Source organism: Cetorhinus maximus, chromosome 8 (assembly GCF_964194155.1).
Source record: "Cetorhinus maximus chromosome 8, sCetMax3.hap1.1, whole genome shotgun sequence".
Taxonomy (NCBI): Eukaryota; Metazoa; Chordata; class Chondrichthyes; order Lamniformes; family Cetorhinidae; genus Cetorhinus; species Cetorhinus maximus.
The window spans coordinates 20,932,771-20,954,652 of NC_135886.1; the positions used below are offsets into that span (position 1 = coordinate 20,932,771).

The following is a 21,882-nucleotide window of genomic DNA, read 5'->3' on the forward strand; positions in this document are numbered from 1 at the left end:
TCAAAAGGCAGCTTTTAGAGCAGCTTCTAGAGCTTAGTTTGATACTGAAGCTGTTTGTTTATCTGCCCCAAGTGACACTCTCATTCCATTGGGAGCAGATCTGAAAGGGATATATTTACTTTGGGTTTTTTTTCCCCACTCTGACATTCAGCTGATGGGGCCAATGTTGCAGATGTGCTCATGCAGCCAGAAACAGCCTGATCCAGCCATGCAGGTCCCTCTGTCTCAGGATTTTAACTGGCAGATCTGCTCTGTCCTACTTGTGCCAACCGAGTGGTCCCTCAGGAATTTCAGGTCTACGGGATGGAATCTTACTGTAATATTTTTGGTGGAGTGTTGGGACCGTTTTTGGGCTGTGAACCCAAATGTAGGAATAGCGGACGTTCTGACTGCTCTTTTCAGAAGGCCACAAATTAATAGTCCATCTCTGGGTCCCCTCACGAAATTACGGACAGAGAGCTGGTGGGATTATTTGGCCTTTTTTTTCAGTGTGTGGATTTCTGCTTAAAATGACCGCAGCATGGTGCAGAGAAGCACAACACAACTTGGAGATTTGAGGCTGTAGCATTCATGGGAATAGTGAGGAAGGTTGATCCCAGGTCTCACACTCTTAGCTAGAGGATCAGCTGAGGGAGTTGAAGGGATGCAGTGAAGTGATCTCTCCCAATGATGGGAGGAAGAGGACAACCTTCGCAGGCAAGCAAATATGGATGGATGTGCCTGAGGATGTCAGCAGCTGGAGTGTGCTCCCTCTAACCTGGAGACAGTGCAGCAAGAGGGCCCAGGACCTCAGGAGGGTAGGAAAAGTGAGTGACGTAACATTGTCAGGAGCCTAGTGTCCATACTGATCCTTCCTGCATTCACCAGCATGCTTCAGGACAAGACACCTTTCAGCTCTAATCATTCTTCTCTCTGCAGGCACCTCCCATTCCCATCTGAGAAGTCGACACTTTTCCACCCATGCCTCAGAGTCATCCTCTACAAATGGTTAGCTTCACTCCCCTGCAAACACATCATCATGACCATTCACACCTATCTTACCTTTCAATAAAGGAGCATGCAGTTTGGTGAGAAGCAGAGGTATGTGGCTTGGGAGGCATAAGGAATGGTGGGGATAGTATCTGCATTGACAGACACCTTGTCTTTTCCCAGCACACCGCCTCCACCAGCCTGGGAAAAATCCCCCTTGTGATATAAAATTGTTATTGCTGTTTGTATTTATTCTGCCATTAGGTTTTCATGTGGTTCCTTACCTTGTTTGCAGGTGGGTATAGGTGGATGAAAGCCATGTTCGTTGCACATACTGATGACTTCATCAAGTGGTTCAAAACCGGAATCACATCTGAAACTGATACGGTCTCCATATGTGTACTCATGTTTATGCGGTGTTATTTTGCCATTCTTAACTCTCCTGGGTGCAGGACAAGTAACTGTAAGAGAGGAATGTAATAGTCGTCACTAAATAACTGGTTGTAGTTAGGAATGATATTGTTACAAAGGGATAGAAAATTATTTCTGTTCATTATTTTCTGAGTTGATATGACTTGCTTTTGAAGAATTTGCTTTGCCATCAAATTGAATGAATTTACCCTGTTTTTAAGTTCCAACACCTTCGTCCCCTCATTTTGTTAGAATTCCTTTTCAGTGGTGATCTGGATTCATGATATATGGATTAAATTTGACAGGCAGCAGAATACAGGTAATATTCACTAGCAAATGTCAGTAATGCGAGAGTACATCGCTAAAGCATTGGGAATGTCGGAACAGGGGGTCGCCATTCAGCCCCTCAAGCCATTCAATTGGATCAGGCCCACTTGCACCTTAACTCCACCCACTTTAAGGCCAATATATTCTTCCTGAGGTGTAGTACGCACGACTGAAAGCTGTACTTCAGATAGGGTCTGACCACAGCCCAGTATAACTAATGCATAACTTTCTACGCTTTGTCAGAAACAACTGCTGCACTTACCAAGCACCCACCTCCCGCCCGCCCGCCCCCAACCCTGTTGTCATGGCCTGAATGACCCCGGCAAACAGGACTCCACTTACCTTGGTCTGGTCGCAGGTTCCAGGGCTGGCTGTGGTCCCAGTAAACAGTTGGTACTGCTGCTGGTGTTCCTCCAGCTGTAGCTGGAGATGTTGCCATGATATAGACCCTGCAGTAGACCCTCAGCAGAGGGGCAATGGTGGAGCTGCAGAAGCTGCCCGCATGTTATTCTGTAGGCTGGCTGCAGGGAAGTTCAGCTAAAGGAGGGTGAAGTGTCTTATAAACATCTGGCAATCGCCTGTCACACAGTGCTAGCACTCTCTGACATAAGGAGTGCTTTGCAAAGCAGCCTCTCACTTGACCATGTCTGCAGCTCTTCAGTGTAAGTGATCAAACCCCTCACAGTTTGTCAATTTCACTGAGGAAGTCCCTCCCATTGTGCTCTGTCCTCTCCAGCCTGTGGATTGGACACCAAGTGGGACTGCTCATCTGCTGGAAAGATGGAATCCATTTGCAAATTCCCTCTTAACTGCCTTCCAACCTCATTTGCGGGTTCACTCCTCACCCACCCCTCGGGGTCAAAAAACTCCCTCCCTAACAGTACTCTGGATGTACCTACACCACAGGGACTGCAGTGGTTCCAGAAGGTAGCTCACCACCACTTTCCCAAAGACAATTAGGGATGGGCAATAAGTGCTGGCCAAGCCAGAGACTCCCACATCCCATGAATGAATTTAAAAAACCTGAGAAAGAGGAAAGGAGGTGGGGGCGCTTTGGGAAACTGACCACACAACATCTTTTGAATTTTTCCCAGCACACTGCCTCCACCAGCCTGGGAAAAATCCCCCTTGTGATATAAAATTGTTATTGCTGTTTGTATTTATTCTGCCATTAGGTTTTCATGTTATTCCTTACCTCGTTGGCAGATGGGTATAGCTGGAGAAAAGAAGCCATGTTCGTCGCACCTACTGTTGGCTTCACCAAGTGGTTTGAAACCGGAATCACATCTGAAACTGATACGGTCTCCATATGTGTACTCATGTTTATCCGGTGTTATGTTGCCATTCTTAACTCTCCAGGGTGCAGGACAAGTAACTGTAAGAGAGGAATGTAATAGTTGTCACTAAATAACTGGTTGTAGTTAGGAATGATATTGTTACAATGGGATAGAAAATTATTTCTGTTCATTATTTTCTGAGTTGATATGATTTGCTTTTGAAGAATTTGCTTTGCCATCAAATTGAATGAATTTACCCTGTTTTTAAGTTCCAACACCTTCGTCCCCTCATTTTGTTAGAATTCCTTTTCAGTGGTGATCTGGATTCATGATATATGGATTAAATTTGACAGGCAGCAGAATACAGATAATATTCAATAGCAAATGTCAGTAATGCGAGAGTACATCGCTAAAGCATTGGGAATGTCGGAACAGGGGGTCGCCATTCAGCCCCTCAAGCCATTCAATTGGATCAGGCCCACTTGCATCTTAACTCCACCCACTTTAAGGCCAATATATTCTTCCTGAGGTGTAGTACCCATGAATGAAAGCTGTACTTCAGATAGGGTCTGACCACAGCCCAGTATAACTAATGCATAACTTTCTCCGCTTTGTATTCCTTAAACCGCTGCATTCTACCAGTGGCAGGGGGCACTCTGTAATGTAGGAAGCCCTCACAGTAAACCCTGGCAGCCCTCTGCAGGCTTGGAGGGGGCCTCTACATTGGCACTCTGCCCCACGGAAGGGCCGGCCCACAGAAACAACTCCTGCACTTACCAAGCACCCACCCCCCAACCCTGTTGTCATAGTCTGAATGACCCTGGCAAACAGGACTCCACTTACCCCGGTCTGATCACAGGTTCCAGGGCTGGCTGCGGTCCCACCAGTGGCCACTGTTGGCCCTCTGATTGGCCAGCAGCTCCTGAAGGTGAGATACCGTCCCTGAAAAGGATAGGATCCCTGGCACCAGGCGGTTACTTGCCTGGTGCCCTGGTTCCTCCAAAATGGCCGAGGTGGGATTGTCCCCAGCCTTCTGGCCTGCAGTCGTTGCCACTGCTGCTCCGACAGAATTCAGCCCAAATTGTTCCACGTGTGAATTGCAGCAAAATTCCTTTGCAGCTGATCTATTTATTGGCATAGTGACGGCAGGCATGTGTACAGCTTCTGCAATTATGCTGCACTTCCTTGCCATCTAAAAATTCTTCCTGGTACTTCTACATCTGGTGCACATTGTATAAGACTCGCAGTGTGATACCTATTATACTAAGGGGAATAGTGGGATCAGAGCATTGTAAACAAATCCTCACCGCCCGGATGACCTTTTGCCCTATCACACCAGTAAACATTTCCAATTTATTCTCTTAACTCAGAAGTCAATTTCTCCGCCACAATCTGAGTTGGTGACTGTCTTTTTAAGCATAACTGGATTTCAGATTAGTCTAGCAACTAAGATCACCCAATTTTTGAACACTTATCACCTGACACATGGACAGCATTAGGAAAAAAAATAGACATGGAGGTTAAAAAGAGCCCTTTTTTTGCACTTCTAAAAATCATTTACATCCTAGTGCATATTTCAGGCACAAGATGTCTCTGTGCCATTTACTTCGACCTAACATCCTGGAATTACATGAGTTGAGGACAACTAAATTCTGGTCCCACTATTAAATTAATTGTACAATGAATGTGAAATGTGCAACACTCACCCTCCCTCCCTTACTGTCAGGTTATTGCCATTAATGATTAACACTACTATATCAGGCACAAGGCAGCTTGCTAGAGGCTGCTTTTTAAAAAATTTATTCTTTTCATGGTATGTGGGTGTTGCTGGCAAGGCCAGCATTTGTTGCCCATTCCTAATTGCCCTTGAACTGGGTGGCTTGCTAGGCCATTTCAGTGAGCAGTTAAGAGCCAACCATATTACAGTCGATCTAGGGTCACATCTAGGCCAGAGATGGCAGACTTTCTTCCCTAAAGGAAATCACAAACATATGAAATAAGAGCAGAAGTAGGCCATTTGGCCCTTCGAGCCTGCTCCGCCATTCAATAAGATCATGGCTCATCTGTTTCTGTTTTGAGTTCCACATTCCCATCTACCCCAATAACCTTTGATTCCCTTGCCTAACAAGACTCTATCGACCTCTGTCTTAAAAATATTTAGTGACCCCTGCCACCACTGCCTTCTAAGGCAGAGAGTTCCAAAGTCGCACAACCCTCAGAAAAAAATTCTCCTCATCTTTGTCCTATAAGGGCAACCCCTAATTTTAAAACAGGGCCTCCTAGTTCTGGACTCACCCACAAGGAAACATTCTTTCCACGATCACCTTGTCAAGACCATTCAGGATTTTATATATTTCAATCAAGTCACCCCTCACTCTTCTAAACTCCAGTGGAAACAAGTCTAGCCTGTTCAACTTATCCTCATAAGACAACCCCCTCATTCCAGGCACCAGTCCAGTAAACCTCTTCTGAACTGCCTCCAAAGCATTAAAAACCTTCCTTAAAAAAGGAGACCAAAACTGCACATAATACTTGAGATGCAGTCTCACCACTGCTCTATATACCTGAAGCATAACATCCTTACTTTTATGTTCAATTCCTCTCATAATAAAGGAAAGCATTCCATTAGTCTTCTGGATTACATGCTGTACCTGCATACTGACTTTTTGTGACTCATGCACAAGAACACCCAGTTCTCTCTGCACCTCAGAATTCTCCGTTTAAGTAATACTCTGCTTTTTTATTCTTCCTGCCAAAGTGAATAACTTCACATTTTCCCACATTATATTCCATCTGCCAGATTTTTGGCCACTCACTCAGCCTATCTATATTCGTCTGCAACCTCCTTATGTCTTTTTCACAACGTACATTCCTACATTTCTTCTTCTTGTCTGCAAATTTAGCCACCATGCCTTCGCTCCCCTCATCTAAGTCACTGATGTAAATTGTAAAAAGCTGAGGCCCCAGCGCAGACCCCTGTGGGACTCCACTCGTCACATCCTGCCAATCAGACAAAGGCCCATTTATGCATACTCTTATCTGCCAGCCAGCCATTCTATCCAGTTACCCTCTACACTATGAGCTTTTATTTTCCACAATAACCTTTGATGTGGAACCTTATCAAATGCCTTCTGGGAATCCAAGTACAGTTCATCTACATGCTCCCCTCTATTTCCAGCACGTTACTCCTTCAAAGAACTCTTAAAAATTGATTAAATATATTTTCCCTTTTGCAAAACCATGCTGACTATTCCCGATTGCTTTAAGCTTTTCTAAGTGCCCACCAAAAGCTCTTTAATGATCGATTCTAACACCTTCCCCAACACAGACATTGAGCTAACTGGCCTATAGTTTCCTGTTTTCTGCCTCCCTCCATTCTTGAATAGAGGGGTTATATTTGCTACTTTACAGTCTGATGGAATCTTTCCAGAATCTAGGGAATTTTGGAAAATTAACACCAACGCATCTACTACCTCATTAGCCACCTCTTTTAAGACCCTAGGATGAAGTCCATCTGGACCCAGCGACTTGTCAGCCCACAGCTCCATCAGCTTGCTCAGTACTGCTTCCTTAGTTAATATAATTTCATAAAGTTCCTCTTTCCCCTCCACCTCCTGATTTATGGCTATTACTGGAATGTTTTTTGTATCCTCTATAGTGAAGACAGAAGCAAAATAATTGTTCATTTCATCTGCCATTTCCTTACTATATACTATTAACTCACCATTCTCAGTCTCTAGAGGATTAACACTCACTTTACCTACTCTTTTCCTGTTTAGTACCTGTAGAAACCATTGTTATCCGTTTTTACATTTCTAGCTAGCTTCTTCTCATACTCTAATTTCTTTCTCTTGATTAACCTTTTAGTCATTCTCTGCTGTTCTTTATATTCTGACCAATCATCTGACCTGCCACTAATCTTTTTACAGTTATATGCTTTTTCCTTAACTTTGATGTTTTCCCTAACTTCTTTTGTTAACAATGGATGGTGGCTCCTCCCTTTAGAATTTTTCTTTATAGTAGGAATATACTTATTCTGGGTATTCTGAAATATGCCCTTAAATGTCTGCCACGGCTTCTCTATTGATTTATTCCCTAGCCTAGTATTCCAGTTCACTTCAGCTAGCTCAGCTTTCATGCCCACATAGTTGCCCTTATTTAAGTTTAAAATACTAGTCTGAGACCCACTCTTCTCCCTTTAAAACTGGATGTAAAATTCAATCATATTGTGGTCGCTGCTACCTAGGGGTGCCTTTACTCTGACATCATTAATTAATCCTGTCACATTACACAATGCCAAGTCTAATATAACATGCTCTCTGGTTGGTTCCACAACGTGCTGCTGTAAGAAATGATCTATCTCAAAAGCATTCTATGATCTCCTTATCCAGGCTACTACTGCCAATCTGATTTTTCCAGTTTACATTTAGATTAAAGTCACCCATAATTATTGCCATCACTTTATCATGAGCACCCAATATTTCTTCTTGTATACTTTGTCCTACGTTGTGGTTACTGTATAGTGGCCTGTAGACCACTCCCACTGGTGACTTCTGTCTCCTCCTATTCCTCATCTCCACCCAAACCAATTCTACATCCTAATCTCCAGAAACAAGGTCATCTCTAACTATTGCACAAATGCCATCCTTGATTAACAGTAGTATCCCTCCACCTTTACTTAGCTTCCTCTTCTTCTTGAATGTCAAATACCACTTAATATTCAGGACTAATCCTCGTCAGCCTGCAGCTAGGTCTCTAATGGCTACCAGGTTATATTTATTTACTTCAATGTGTGCTGTCAATTTGCTTACTTAGTTATGAATGCTGTGCACACTCAAATATAGAGCCTTTAGTTTAGTCCTTGTGTTAGCTTTGTGACATCTAGCCTTGATTCTTTGTGCGTTCTTAGCTTGTTTCTTCCTGTCCTTTCCTGCCATTCTCTGACCCTCATTTCCCATATTGCTATTTTCCTCTCTTACCTTGTCGCTACTCTTTGATATACCACATCTTTCCACATTTGATCCCTTGCCTCCGCTATTTAATATAAAAGCCCCTCTACTTTCCTAGTTATGTGGTTCGCAAGATGTGGTCCCAGCCAGATTCAGGTGTAGACCGTCTCAACGGTACAGCCCCCATTTTCCCCAGTTCTGGTGCTAGTGTCCCACAAATTGGAACCCACTTCTCCTACACCAGACTTTGAGCCTCATATTAGAGTGTGAGAGAAAGCTAGCTAGAAATGTAAAAATGGATAGCAAGAGTATTAAACAGGAAAAAAGTAGGTAAAGTGAGTGTTGGTCCTCTAGAGAGTGAGAATGGGGAGTTAATAGTATATAGTAAGGAAATGGCAGGTGAAATGATCAAATTTTAAGTAGCATATGCCAATTTCCATGCAGGTCAGGTAATAATCCAGAGATTATAACCTTCGAGGTTCTGCTTTTCAATTTAGTGCCTGGTCTCTCATACTCTCTACACAGAACCTCTTCCTTAGTTCTACCTATGTCATTGGTACCTATGTGGACCATGACAACTGGTTCCTCCCCCGCCCGCAGCAAGTTCTTCTCCAGCCCTTAGCAGATGTCCAGATCCCTGGCACCAGGCAGGTAACACAGCTGTCTGGACTCTCACTCTTGCTACAGAGAACAGTGTCAATCCCCCTTACTATACTGTCTCCTACTACCACTATGTTCCTTTTTGCTCCCCTGACTTGAATGACTTCCTGTACCACGGTGTCATGGTCAGTTTGCTCATCCACACTGCAGTCCCCACTCTCATCCAAACAAGTTGAGAGAAGCTCAAACCTATTAGACAATTGCAGAGGCTCAGACTCCTGCACTCCTGCCCCCTGGGTCCTGTTACCTGCCTCACTCACAATCACAAACCCTGTCCCTGACCACTGACCAAATCAGAAGACCCTATCCTAAGTAATGTGACTTCCCCCTGGTACAAAGCATCCATGTAATTTTCCCCCTCCCTGATGTATCGCAGAATCTGCAGCTCAGCCTCCAGCTCAATGACTCTGAGCCAAAGTTCCTCGAGCCTCAAACACTTACTGCAGACGTGTTTTCCCTGGATCACAATGTTATTCAGGAGCTCCCACATCCTGCAGCCTTGACATATCACCCGTCCTGACATCTTTACTGGGTTTTAAATAAGTACTTAATGATATTAATCACTTATTTATGTTGCTTTTTTATATATTTTACTAATTTTACCACCAATTTGTGTACAATTTTAAAACTTAGGGATAGAATACAACTTGCCCACTTACCAGATACTCACCAAACAGATAGCTCCTTTCCTATTAGTAGAGCAAGAACCAATTCCTACAGGGTGAGAAAGATAGAAAAAGGAAACAAAGACCTCCACCCTCACCAAACTCCAAGTCTTCACTCAATTACTTCAGCTGCACTCCATTTGCCTTGGCTGCACTACAGTTAGTGAACTAGATGGGTTTTATGACAATCAATGATACTTTCAATTCCAGATTTTAGTTTATTTTATTCCAGCTACTGTGGTGGGATTTGAACACATATCTCCAGTGCATTAGCCTGGGCCTCTGGATTACTAGTGCGGTGCCAGTGACATTACCAGTAAGCCACCATCTCCTCATGATCTTGAAGGAGCTTGTTTATCTTCCCCCAAGTGACTGTTTTGTTTCACTGGGGAAAGGAATACTTTTATTCCTGGCTTCCTCTGCACTCTGACATTCAGCTGATGGGTGGAGTGACCATTGCAGATGCGCTTATGCAGACAGAGGCAGCTTAATCCAGCTATGCAGATCCCTCTGTCCCTGGGTTTGAGGTGGGAGAACTGCTCTGTCCCACTTGTGCCAGCAAAGTGGATCCCCAGGAATTTCAGGTCTACATAATGGAATCTTACCGTAATAAATTTTGGATGAGGGCTGGGAACATTTTCATGTTGGGAACCTGAATGTAGGGATACCGAAGCTTCTGATTTCTCCTTTCGTGTAAGGCCACCAACTAATAGCCCGTCTCTGGGTTTCCTGACCGATTAGGGAAGGAGGGTGGGCAGGGTGACAAGGCCATTTTGTCAGTGTAAGGATTTCTGCTTAAAGGGACCACAGCATGTTGGAGAGAAGCTCAACAGCACTTGGAGTTTTGAGGCTGCAGCACTTATAGGATTGATGGTCGGACCTGGGAAGGTTGCCTGTAGGTTCAGCTCGAGTGGCTGAATGGCCTACTCCTGCTCCTTGTTCATATGTTCGTAAGAGACCATGCAATTTGGTGAGAGGCAGAGGAACATGATTGGGGAAGCGGGTAGCAGAGGGGTGGGGTGCCTCCATTGACAGGTGCCTTGTCTGCCATTGGCAATGCTTGCCCACCTGTTCCACTTAGAAGGCAATCTAGCATCATGAAGATGATGGTTCAAACTGCAAACTGCCGTCATAGCCTGAGCCTCTTGAGGCACTGGTACTCACATATATCAGGATAGCTGGTCCGCTGCCTGGAGACCCTGTGCTGGGGCTTCTTCCTCTTTACAACTGTATCTCAGTGGCCATTCACTCTTCCCTCTGGAGGGGCACGTGGATGAGGAGTTGACAGCTGGTACTGCTGCTGATGTTCCTCCAGCTGCAGCTAGAGATGTTGCCGTGCTTTAGCCCCCAGCAGTGGACCCTCAGCAGAGGGGCAATGGTGGAGCTGCATTAGCTGCCCGCATGTTACTCTGAAGATAGGCCACAGGGAAGTTCAGCTGAAGGAGGGTGAGGTGCTGGTCAGGTGAAGTGTCTTACAAACATCTGGCAATCGCCAGTCACACAGTGCTAGCACTCTCTGACAGAAGGAGTGCTTTGCAAAGCAACCTCTCACTTGGCCATGTCTGCAGCTCTTCAGTGTAAGTGATCAAACCCCTCACAGTTTGTCAGTTTCACTGAGGAAGTCCCTCCCATTGTGCTCTGTCCTCTCCAGCCTGTGGATTAGACACCAAGTGGGACTGCTCATCTGCTGGAAAGATGGAATCCATTTGCAAATTCCCCTTAATTGCCTGATTAATAACAATAATTGCCTTCCAAGCTTATCTGCGGGTTCACTCCTACCCCACCCCTGAGAAAGAGGAAAGGAGGTGAGGGCGCTTTGGGATCCTGACCCCACAACAGCCTCCTCCAGCCTGGGGAAAATCCCCCTCATGGTATAAAATTGTTATTGCTTTTTTAAATTTTTTCTGCCATTAGGTTTCCATGTGGTTTCTTACCTATTTGGCAGTAGGGTACAGGCTGAAACAAGCCACCTTCCTTGCATTTACTTTCTTGAGAAGGTGGTTTGAAACCAATTTTGCAACTGAAAGTGATGATTTCTCCATATCTGTACTTATTGCTATAACGATATCTTCTTATTTCGCCATTCTGAATAGCTGAGGGTGCATCACAAGTAACTGCAAGAGAAGAATATATTAGTCTTCAATGGATAACTGGCTGTAGTTAGGAATGAGATCATTACATTGGATTAGAAAGTTACTTCTTTTCATGACTATTTCTGAGTTGATGTGATTAGCTTTAGAAGAATTTGCATTGCCATTAAATTAAATGAATTTGCCCTGCTTTTAAGTTCCAACAACTTTGCTCATTCACAGGATGTGGGCGTTGCTGGCTAGCATTTATTGCCCATCCCTAATTGCCCTTGAAAAAGTGATGGTGAGCTGCCTTCTTGAACCACTGCAGCCCATGTGGTGTAGGTACACCCACACTGCTGTTAGGCAGGGAGTTCCAGGGTTTTGACCCAGCGACAGTGAAGGAACAGCGATATATTTCCAAATCAGGATTGTGAGTGGCTCGGAGGGGAACTTCCAGGTGGTGGGGTTCCCATGTGTCTGCTGCCCTTGTCCTTCTAGATGGTAGTAGTCCTGGGTTTGTAAGGTACTGCCTAAGGAGCCTAGGTGAGTTTCTGCAGTGTATCTTGTAGATGGTACACACTGCTGCTACTGTGCATCGGTGGTGGAGGGAGTGAATGTTTGTGGATCAGGTGTCAATCAAGCGGGCTGCTTTGTCCTGGATGGTGTCAAGTTTCTTGGGTGTTGTTGGATCAGCACTCATCCAGGCAAGTGTTCCATCACACTCCTGACTTGTGCCTTGATGATGGTGGACAGGCTTTGGGAGTTAGGAGGCGAGCCACTCGCCACAGGATTCCTAGCCTCTGGCTTGTTCTTGTAGCCACAGTATTTATGTGGCTAGTCCAGTTCAGTTTCTGGTCAATGGTAACCCCCAGAATGTTAATAGTGGGGGATTCAGCGATGGTAATGGCACTGAATGTCAAGGGTCGATGGTTAGATTCTCTCTTGCTGGAGATGGTCATTGCCTGGCACTTGTGTGGCACGAATGTTACTTGCCACTTGTCAGCCCAAGTCTAGATATTGTCCAGGTCTTGCTGCATTTGAACATGGGCTGCTTCAGTATCTGAGGCATCGCAAATGGTGCTGAACATTGTGCAATCATCAATGAACATTCCCACTTCTGACCATATGATGGGAGGAAGGTCATTGATGAAGCAGCTAAGATAGTTGGGCCTAGGACACTCCTGCGGTGGTGTCCTGGAGCTGACATGACTAACCTCCAACAACCACAACCATCTTTGTGCTAGGCATGACTTTTTAAAAAATTCATTCTTGGCATTGCTGGCTAGGCCAGCATTTATTGGCCATCCATACTTGTCCTTGTTTAGAGGGCATTTAAGAGTCAACCACGTTGCTGTGGGTCTGGAGTCACATGTAGCCCAGACCAGGTAAGGACAGCAAATTTCCTTCCCTAAAGGACATTAGCGAACCTGATGGGTTTTTAAGGCAATCGGCAATGGTTTCATGGTCATCATTAGACATTTAATTCCAGAATTTTTCACTGAATTCAAATTCCACTATCTGCTATGATGGGATTCGAACCCAAGTCCCCAGAACATTACCCTGTGTCTCTGGATTACCAATCTAGTGACAATACCACTAAGCCAACACCTCCCACCAACCAGCAGAGGTTCCCTCCCACCGCTGCCCTCTCGATTTCCATTGGCTCCTTGATGTCACACTTGGTCAAATGCAGCCTTGATGTCAAGGGCAGTCACTCTTACCTCACCTCTGGATTTCAGCTTTTTTGTCCATGTTTGAACCAAGACTGAATTGAGGTCAGGAGCTGAGTGGTTCTGGTGGAACCCAAACTGAGTGTCAGTGAGCAGATTATTGCTAAGCAAGTGCCACTTGATAGCACTGTTGATGACCCCTTCCATCATTTTACTGATGACCGAGAGTAGACTGATGGGGTAGTATTTGGCCGGGTTGGATTTGTCCTGCTTTTTGTGTACAGGACATACCTGGGCAATTTTCCACACAGTCGGGTAGATGCCAGTGTTATAGCTGTACTGGAACAGCTTGGCTAGGGGCATGGCAAATTCTGGAGCACAAGTCTTCAGTACTATTTCCGGAATATTGTCAGGCCCCATAACCTTTGCACTATGCGGTGTCTTCAGCTGTTTCTTATCATCATGTGCAGCGAATTGAATTGGTTGAAGACTGGCATCCATGATGCTGGGGACCTCTGGAGGAGGCTGAGATGGATCATCCACTCAGCACTTCTGGCTGAAGATTGTAGCAAATGCTTCAGCCTTATCTTTTGCACTGATGTGCTGGGCTCCTCCATCATTGAGGATGGGGATATTTGTGGAGCCTCCTCCTCCAGTTTGTTTTTAATTGTCCACCACCATTCACAGCTGGATGTGGCAGGACTGCAGAGCTTAGATCTGATCCATTGGTTGTGGAATTGCTTAGCTCTGACTATCACTTGCTGCTTATGCTGTTTGGCACAGAAGTAGTTCAGTGTTACAGCTTCACCAGGCGGACACCTCATTTTTAGGTATGCCTGGTACTGCTCCTGACTGCTCTCCTGCACTCTTCTTTGAACCAGGGTTGGTCCCTTGGCTTGGTGGTAATGGTAGAGTGGGGGATATGCTGGGCCACAAGGTTACAGATTGTGATTGAGTACAATTCTGCTGCTGCTGATGGCCCACAGCGCCTCATGGTTCCCCAGTCTTGGGTTGCTAGATCTGTTTGAAATCTATCCCATTTAGCATGGTGGCCTCATTTTTTCAGAATACCTTTTCAGCAGTGATCTGGATTTATGATTTATAGATCTAATTTGGCAACCAGCAGAATACAGATAATATTCACTAACAAATGTCAGTAATTCCAGAGTACATTGCTAAATCATGGGGAAAATTGGAACAGGAGGTAGCCATTCAGCTCAGGACATTTAATTTGATCAGGGATGATCTGCACCATAACTCCACCCACTTTAATGCCAATAAATTCTGGCTGAGGGGCAATGTCCATGACTGAAAGCAATACTTCAGATGGGGTCTGACCACTGATGCATAACTTACTACCCTTTGTATTCTTTTCCTCTCAAGAGCTTGAGCGCTGTATGCACCATCATTGGCTTTCTACCAGTGGAGCGGTGGCCCTCTACCACATGGGATGACCACCCAGTAATACCTGTGTCCTCCCTGTGGGCTTGGGAAGAGGGACATTCCAGGTCATCATTTTTCCCCAGGGAAGGCCCTGTCCAACAGCAAGAGCCGTCCGCACAGAACCATCCCCTTGCCCTCGCCAACCACACTCCCAACCCTATTTCTTGACCTGCCTGACTGACCCCAGGAACCCCAACCCCAATTACCTTAGCCTGATGGTAGTGTCCAGGCTGCTTCATGGGCTGGGTGCAGTTCCAGGAGTGACCACTGCTTCCGGTGATACTGCTGGGGCTGAAGAGCTGCTAGCCCTCTGATACCATTCCTTAAAGGGATGGGAGCCCAGGTAGCAGGCAATTAATTGATTGCCACAGAATCGGGTCTGGGTTCCTCTGCAATAGGTGAGGTGGGGTTGCCCCCAGCTTTCCGGTCTGCCCCCAGGACCAACACCACCCCGATAAAACTCAGCCCATATTGTGCTACTAGTGAGATACAGCCTCCAAAACCAATGTTCTTCCAAAGGCCCAATTAAATCCTTTGCAGCTTATCCATTCAGTTGGCAGAGTAATGGCAAGTATGTGTGCAACTTCTGTAATCATGCTGCACTTCCTTGACATATAAAAGTTCTTTCATGTACTCCTGCAACTGGTGCATGTTCTATCGAACTCCATAGGATACCTATACACTAAGGGGAATACTGAGAGCAGAGAACTGTAAGTAATTTACTCGCTCTCCTAAAAAGCTCATCAATGGTACTGAAGAGCTCTATTGCACCAGTAAATCTTTACATTTGCTGTCCGAACCAGAATGCAATCTGTGACAATCTGAGTTGGCGACTGTCTTTTTACATCATTACTGGATTTGAGATTAGCAACTGAGAAGACCCAATTTTTTTGAGCACTTTTGTCACATGACCTGCGAATAGCATTAGGGAAATAAATAGGTGTGAAGTAAAAGTGCATTTCTTGCACTGTTAAACATCATTTACATCCTTGTGTATATTTCAGGTACAAGATGTCTTTGTGCCTTCAACCTCTACCTAACATCCTGGAAATATGAGCTGATACTTGGCTGCAGACAACAAAATTCTGCTCTCACTACTAAATTCAAGCACACTGAGTGTGAAATCTGCAACACTCAACTTCTATCTCTTACTGTCAGGTTATTGTCCCCAGTGATTAACACAACTATATCAGTCACAATCGCTGGATCTCATGCCGCAGGTGAGTGATGGTGGGAGGGTGGTCACAGGGTGGGGTTGAGGGTGGTGTTCAGCAGCAATGTAGGATGGTGGCCTTCAATGGCACCCACCCCTTTTCAATGCCCAGTCCCTCGATTAGGCACCGAGTGCTTTTGAACAAGGGACCCCACAGGAGCCCATGCTCGTTATGCTCCCTCCATGGCCTCCTGCTTGCTGCTGGGTTAACGCTAGCAGAATGGCAGCATGAGGCCTCAAGTGAGCATTAATTGCCTACGTATTAATGTCCATTTAAGGGCTTCAATTGGTGGCAGGGTGGGAAGGGAAAAATATACATTGCCATCAAATTGAATAAAATTATGGTTTTCAATTTTCAAAATCTCACTCTCCCTATTCTGCTATAATGTCTTCTCAACAGTGATCTGAATTTATTCAGTTGATATGTTGGATTCCATAAGCAGCAGGATACACATAAGACTCATTGGGAAAAGTCAGTAGTTTTGGATTTGGATGCTAAACTGTTAGGAACAAGAGTCAGTCACTCAGCCCCTCCAGCTGTTCAATTACCTGATAGCTGATCTGCACCTAAACTCAATTTAAGATGCACTTGTTCAATATTCCATTCCAAGGCCAATATGTCCTTCCTGAGATCAGTGGCCAAAACTGAGTGCAGTGCTTCAGATGGGGTCTGACCACAGCTATGTGTGCATAAATACATTTAGACATGGAACTTTCTCCCCTTTGTATTCCAGCCCCTTGAGTTGAAGACCATCATTCCATTAGTCTTTTTAAAATTGCTTACTATAAATGCCCATCAGCTTTCAATAATTTTTGTCCTTTGACTTCCAAGTCTCTTTGCTCCCCTACAGTTCATAGTTTCTCCTCATTTAGAGCCTCCACCCGCAAAGATCTGCAACACACGGGGTGTAGTTGGTAGGGTGCTGGAGATTCCACGGGTCTCAGTGGTTGGGGGCTCTCCAAAATGGGGCAAAATATACATTGCCATCAAATTGAATAAAATTATGGTTTTCAATTTTCAAAATCTCGCTCTCCCTATTCTGCTATAATGTCTTCTCAACAGTGATCTGAATTTATTCAGTTGACATGTTGGATTCCATAAGCAGCAGGATACAATAGGCCTCCCAAATGGAGTCTGATCTCTGAAATGGGCGGGGGTGGTGGGGGTGCTGGGAGAGATGATCTCCGAGATATGGATGGTTTTATAAATTGTGGTGCTCTGAAATTGGCATGCTGAAAGGGTCTCTGCAATGCGGGTGATACGTGAAATGCGGGGCTTCCTCAGTTCCTCCTGTCCATGCCCTAGGTTTCCCCTCGGTTTACTGATGGGCAGCTGTACTGGTTCTGGGGATTTGTTGCACGGAACGGTTAATGCAGTAACACTGAGGCCATCTAAAACTCTATTGCCCATGTCCCTACTCGCACCAGCTCCAGTCCACCCCTCACCCCTATATTTGCTGGCCTACATTGGATCCCTGTCCAACAATGCCTCAATAAGTTCCCATTCTCTGTCCATGGCCTCGCTCCTCTATATCTGTAATCCCCTTCAGCACCCTCTGAAATACAAGCGTTTATTTAATTCCAGCCTCTTGAGATTCCTGATTTTAATTGCTCCAACACTGGTTCAACTGCCTAGGTCTTTAGCTGTCTCCCTCAAAACCTCTCTTTTTCCTTCCAAGATGCTCCTTAAAACGCACCTCTTTTCCAAGTTTTTAGCCAACTTGCCTTGATGTCTAATTTTGCTTTATAACATTCCTACAAAATGCCATAGGATGTTTTATTACTTTAAAGACACTATATAAATACAGATCATTGTTGTTATAAATCCAAGCTTCCCAATTGCTTATGCTAATTTTTACTGTTTTGTCATACACTATTGCAATTGTTAGGAAATATCAGCATGTATTGCTGTGTAAAAAACAGATATATATTTTGGCATAATATGTGGCTGAGGAAATTCTGGACCATCTTCTTCCAAAAGGAAAATGTTTTGAAACATGGCACAGAAATACTTTTGAACTAATAACAGTTACCTACTTGGTTTACAGATAGGCGGAGGTGGCACAAACGTGTTATTCTCCTGGCATTGAATGACACTGGAGCCAATCAGTATATAGCCTTTGATACACTGGTAGGTGACTTCTTCATACAAGGCATATATGCTTCTCTCATCTATTCTTCTTCCATTATCAATTCTCTTAGGTTGCAGGCACCCAGCTGCCAAGACAGAAATTAATTAGTCTCAAACGGGTAAAATAAGGAATAATCAATTAGCCGATTCCAGCATGCAGCAGGACCTGGACAACATACAAGCTTGGGCTAACAAGTGGTAGGCAACAAATAGTAAAAACTACCAGGTAATAATCTTCTCATCCAGGAAAACATATTGCATATTCAACAGCGCAGCCATCAACATCCTGGAACCACTGAATAGCGGCTTAATTGGACCAGCCATATCAACAACATGGCTACAAGAGCAGGGTTGATGCCACAAGCTCTGAGATGTGTGGCTCACCTTATGATCCTTAAAAGCCTTCTCATTAGGAGGCCCGAGGCAAGAATGTGTTAGAATACTCACCACTCACCTGGACTGGGGTAGATGCCAATTGCACTGTGGGAGCCTGATTTAAATATGTTAATAAAGTTTCGTGCCTGTCTGAGGTGGGACATAAACAGCTTGAAATGCACCACCAAAGAAAATGGCAATGGGCGTTTGTGGTGGTTTGATGATTAACTCTTTGGGCCGTACCTTCCGAGCTCGAGGGCAGTCTAACTGGGGGGTACCCCAAAAATGCATTGGGGAAACTGCCACCCCCCATCCCCAGAAGTTTCCAAATAAGGATTGTATAGCAATTGCCCGGGAAGTGCAAACTTCCAACGAGCAATTGCCCTGCACTGGGAACCATCTGAAAATGTGATTTAAACTTCAAACTTCAAATGGTTCTGACTGTGTTACATCAATAGTTACCCAGAAACAGTTAGAAGAATTAAAACCACTTCTAGCTTCTGGGTAACTATTGTACAGATCCACAATTACCCTCCCCCTCAAAACGACACCCCCTCAAATCCTCAGAAGACTACCCCTACACCACCCCGCCCCCCAACTACCCCCAGGTGACTCCTCCCCACCCCACGTCTACCCCTCCAAGGGACATTCACTGCCCCCACCCCCCAACGGGGCACCCTCCCCAACCCCCGAGGGCTCTCCCCGCCACCCCGAATATCACCCCAGCCCCCCGCTTTCCCTTCCGGGCCCAAACCGACCCTTCCCCTCTTCCCCTCCTCCCCCCAAGCTGACTGCACAAATTTCCCCCATGGCCGACTGGATGACCCTCCCCTCTGTGCCCCCAACACAGCTGTCTGACCTCCACCCTCAACTGTGTGCCCTCTGCGACTGCCACACCGCCTTTACTGTCGGCACCCCTCCCCCGACTGTCGACCACTTTCTGACTGCCCAACTTTCTCACTGCTTACCTGACAAAGCTACCTTCTCCCCGGCTTGAAAGTGGCTGCACCTTTAAATTTACCTGATTTACAGCAGCAGTTCCATATAGAAAGGGGGTGGGGCCTCCATCCATGTGATTCAGCAGTGCTCAACCGAATGCCTAAGGAGCGCACTGCCCTGCACAGTTCTTTCCTGGCCTGAGTTGGAAGGTCGGACGAGACAGGATTGAGAAGATTTCCGGGTAACAAAGTAAGAGCGGAGTGGCAATCCGACTCTGATCGCCACCCTACGGATGTTTAGCTCCTTTTTAGGGTTTATAAACAACACCCCAACCTCCTCAAGCCCATTGGCTTGGGGGAGGGGGCCAGAGAGGGGGGGAAAACGACTGCAGATAGTTAATATCAAAGACATTGCTTCCTTGTCCAAAGTCTGCAAAGTAAAAACCTTTCCAAAAAAAAATGCTCATTTGATTCTGACTTAAAGTTTAATAAACGGTCACTCACATAATTCGCAGATAGGTGGGGGTGGCAGAAATTCATTGTTCTCGGTACATTCGATGACATTGCTGCCGACTATTTTAAAACCATGATTGCATCTGTAGGTTATTGTTTCACGATATTTGTATGTGGGTCCAAATCCTGCTACTACATGGCCACTTTCAGGCAAGTCTGGACGATGACATTGGACAACTGCCAAGAAAGCAACACATTAGTCCAAACTGAGCATCTACAATGATAGACCTTTCTGATCTCTGATTCTTTTTGATGGAGGTAACTATTTTTTTAAGAAAATGGCTGCAATTTCATCAACTCAAATAATGTTCACTTAAAAATATACATTTACCAAGTTGCATATGCAAATAATTTGCACTTTAAGCCACATATTATCCTCCTTCCATTTAATAGCAATTGAAATATTCTGTAGTGCTTTGAAATCTATGTGGTGGATGCAGCCAAAGTTACTCATACAGGTGATATGCAGCCTACATTCTTTGTGCACTGTCTAGAGAATCAAACCTATGATTTTTCCTTAGATAGTTATGGTGCAGCTAACAATGATCTGACAATGTTAATGCTTGGAGGAGATGAATGCAAGAGTAACTGTTCAACAGGTGTGATCACAGCACTTCAATGAACAAAACAGCGGGTGACAAGAAACTTTCACCAGGGCAAACACTGGTGCAAATTCTACAATTGGTGGGAGGCAACAAAAATTAGGTCTAATCTTAATGAATTTTTGTGCAACCGTACTAAATTACAATTCAGTGCAAGTACCTATGAAGTGGGTGAAGGAAGGACCTGCAGCTTCAATGAAAGGTTCAGAATTTGGCTGGGGAAGCTGCATCATCATTTCCACTTCAAGAACATACACGCTCCTTTATGTACAGCAACTGACAGATGGAGAGGGATGATAAGATGCATCACAGAGCACGTGAGTTGATGAAAGGATAAATGAGGTGAGATCTCATGAACAGACAGAAAGTACATCTTACTGATATGTTTTGGCCTTACGTAGTCACCCCTCCCAATATCTCTTGCTTTGGTTTGTTGTCAATTACTGTCCAATTGGTTGCACTTTAGGATGTTTTACTACATTGATAGCACTATATAAGTGCAAGTTGTTGCTGTAGTTGTTAATTCTCCTGCTTTTCAATAGTAGAAACTACGGCACCTCAACTGTGTTGAAAGGTCTGAACGGCAATAGGCCAATAATTGGGACAGTGCAATGGGCATCACAGTATTATGGAACATGGAGACAGTGGCTGATCACAAAGACAAGCATTAAGAAGGGGTTTGATGTGCTGTTCTTCAGTCACACAAGATTGGTGGTTGACCAGAAATGTGAGCCTCCAGGTGGCAGCATCTGTGCATTAGACATCCTAACACTGTATCCACAGGGAAGTGGCAGAAGTGTTTGAGGAGAGTGGAACATTGGTGAAGCTGTTCCCAAGGAATATTCCAATGCACTTGATTCAAAATATATCTGGGGGCCAATCAGCAAAAAATCTAGGCAGTAAGGTTAACATTTGATGCTCCCAGTTTTACATGGAAAGAGCAATTCATATTAATTCTCATCCCATAGTTTATTAGCTTTGCTCTAGGAGAGAGAGAGAGAGAGAGAGCGAGAGCGAGAGCGAGAGAGAGGACATGTGGTGAGGTCAGTGATGGAGAAGAGGAAGGCCCAAGACCAGATGGAAAGATGCAGTGGCAAGAGATTTAAACACAGCGGGAATGGAAGAGGAATGTGTGACTGACAGGAGGAGATGGAGAAGGGTGATCAACCAGCATTGTGGTGGCCCCATGTGAAATAGGAGAAGCTGGAAGTAGTAGTAGTTTGGTACCTTTGCATGTTGGTGGATTCTTGTCCCACTTTCCAGTCTCTGTGCAAACAAGCTCTTCTGCACCAATCAATGAATGGTCACTAAAGCATGAAAATTTTGCTACCATTCCATTTTCCCAGACACCTTCGTTGGGTGGTATTGGAGTTCTCCCATGACTGATATCTTCAAGCTGATTACATGTGACAACTGGAGATAAATGAAATTTAGTTAATGTTCTGAGCAGACTGTTAGATCAAGATTTTATCTTGAAATTCCTGGGGATGGGAAGGGAAAAGTAATGTAAGTCAAGTGAGGATGGTGGGCGTGGGAGTGGAACTAGTTTCCGCCCCTTTTTTTGAAAGCATTATGAAGATCTGATCCATGGGGAACCAGCACTTCTTGCATCCTCTGTTCCATCCTGATGTCATAGAGAGGCGAGACTGGCAGAATGACACTCCCCA

General features: G+C 44.9%; 1 protein-coding gene across 2 annotated transcripts in view; it reads right to left on the bottom strand.

The window, feature by feature from the left end:
* LOC144683503 (zona pellucida sperm-binding protein 3 receptor-like) overlaps positions 1-21,882 on the bottom strand; it is a 74,685-nt gene that overhangs the window by 3,019 nt on the left and 49,784 nt on the right. The window contains exons 10-15 of one of the 2 annotated variants that reach the window (XM_078546566.1): positions 21,443-21,628; positions 19,605-19,790; positions 17,694-17,873; positions 11,193-11,372; positions 2,903-3,082; positions 1,254-1,430 (exon numbers count right to left, since the gene is read on the bottom strand). In XM_078546566.1, coding sequence (XP_078402692.1) covers positions 1,254-1,430; positions 2,903-3,082; positions 11,193-11,372; positions 17,694-17,873; positions 19,605-19,790; positions 21,443-21,628 — 1,089 coding nt within the window. The remainder of the gene's footprint in view (positions 1-1,253; positions 1,431-2,902; positions 3,083-11,192; positions 11,373-17,693; positions 17,874-19,604; positions 19,791-21,442; positions 21,629-21,882) is intronic. The other variant, XM_078546567.1, reaches the window with a different exon arrangement.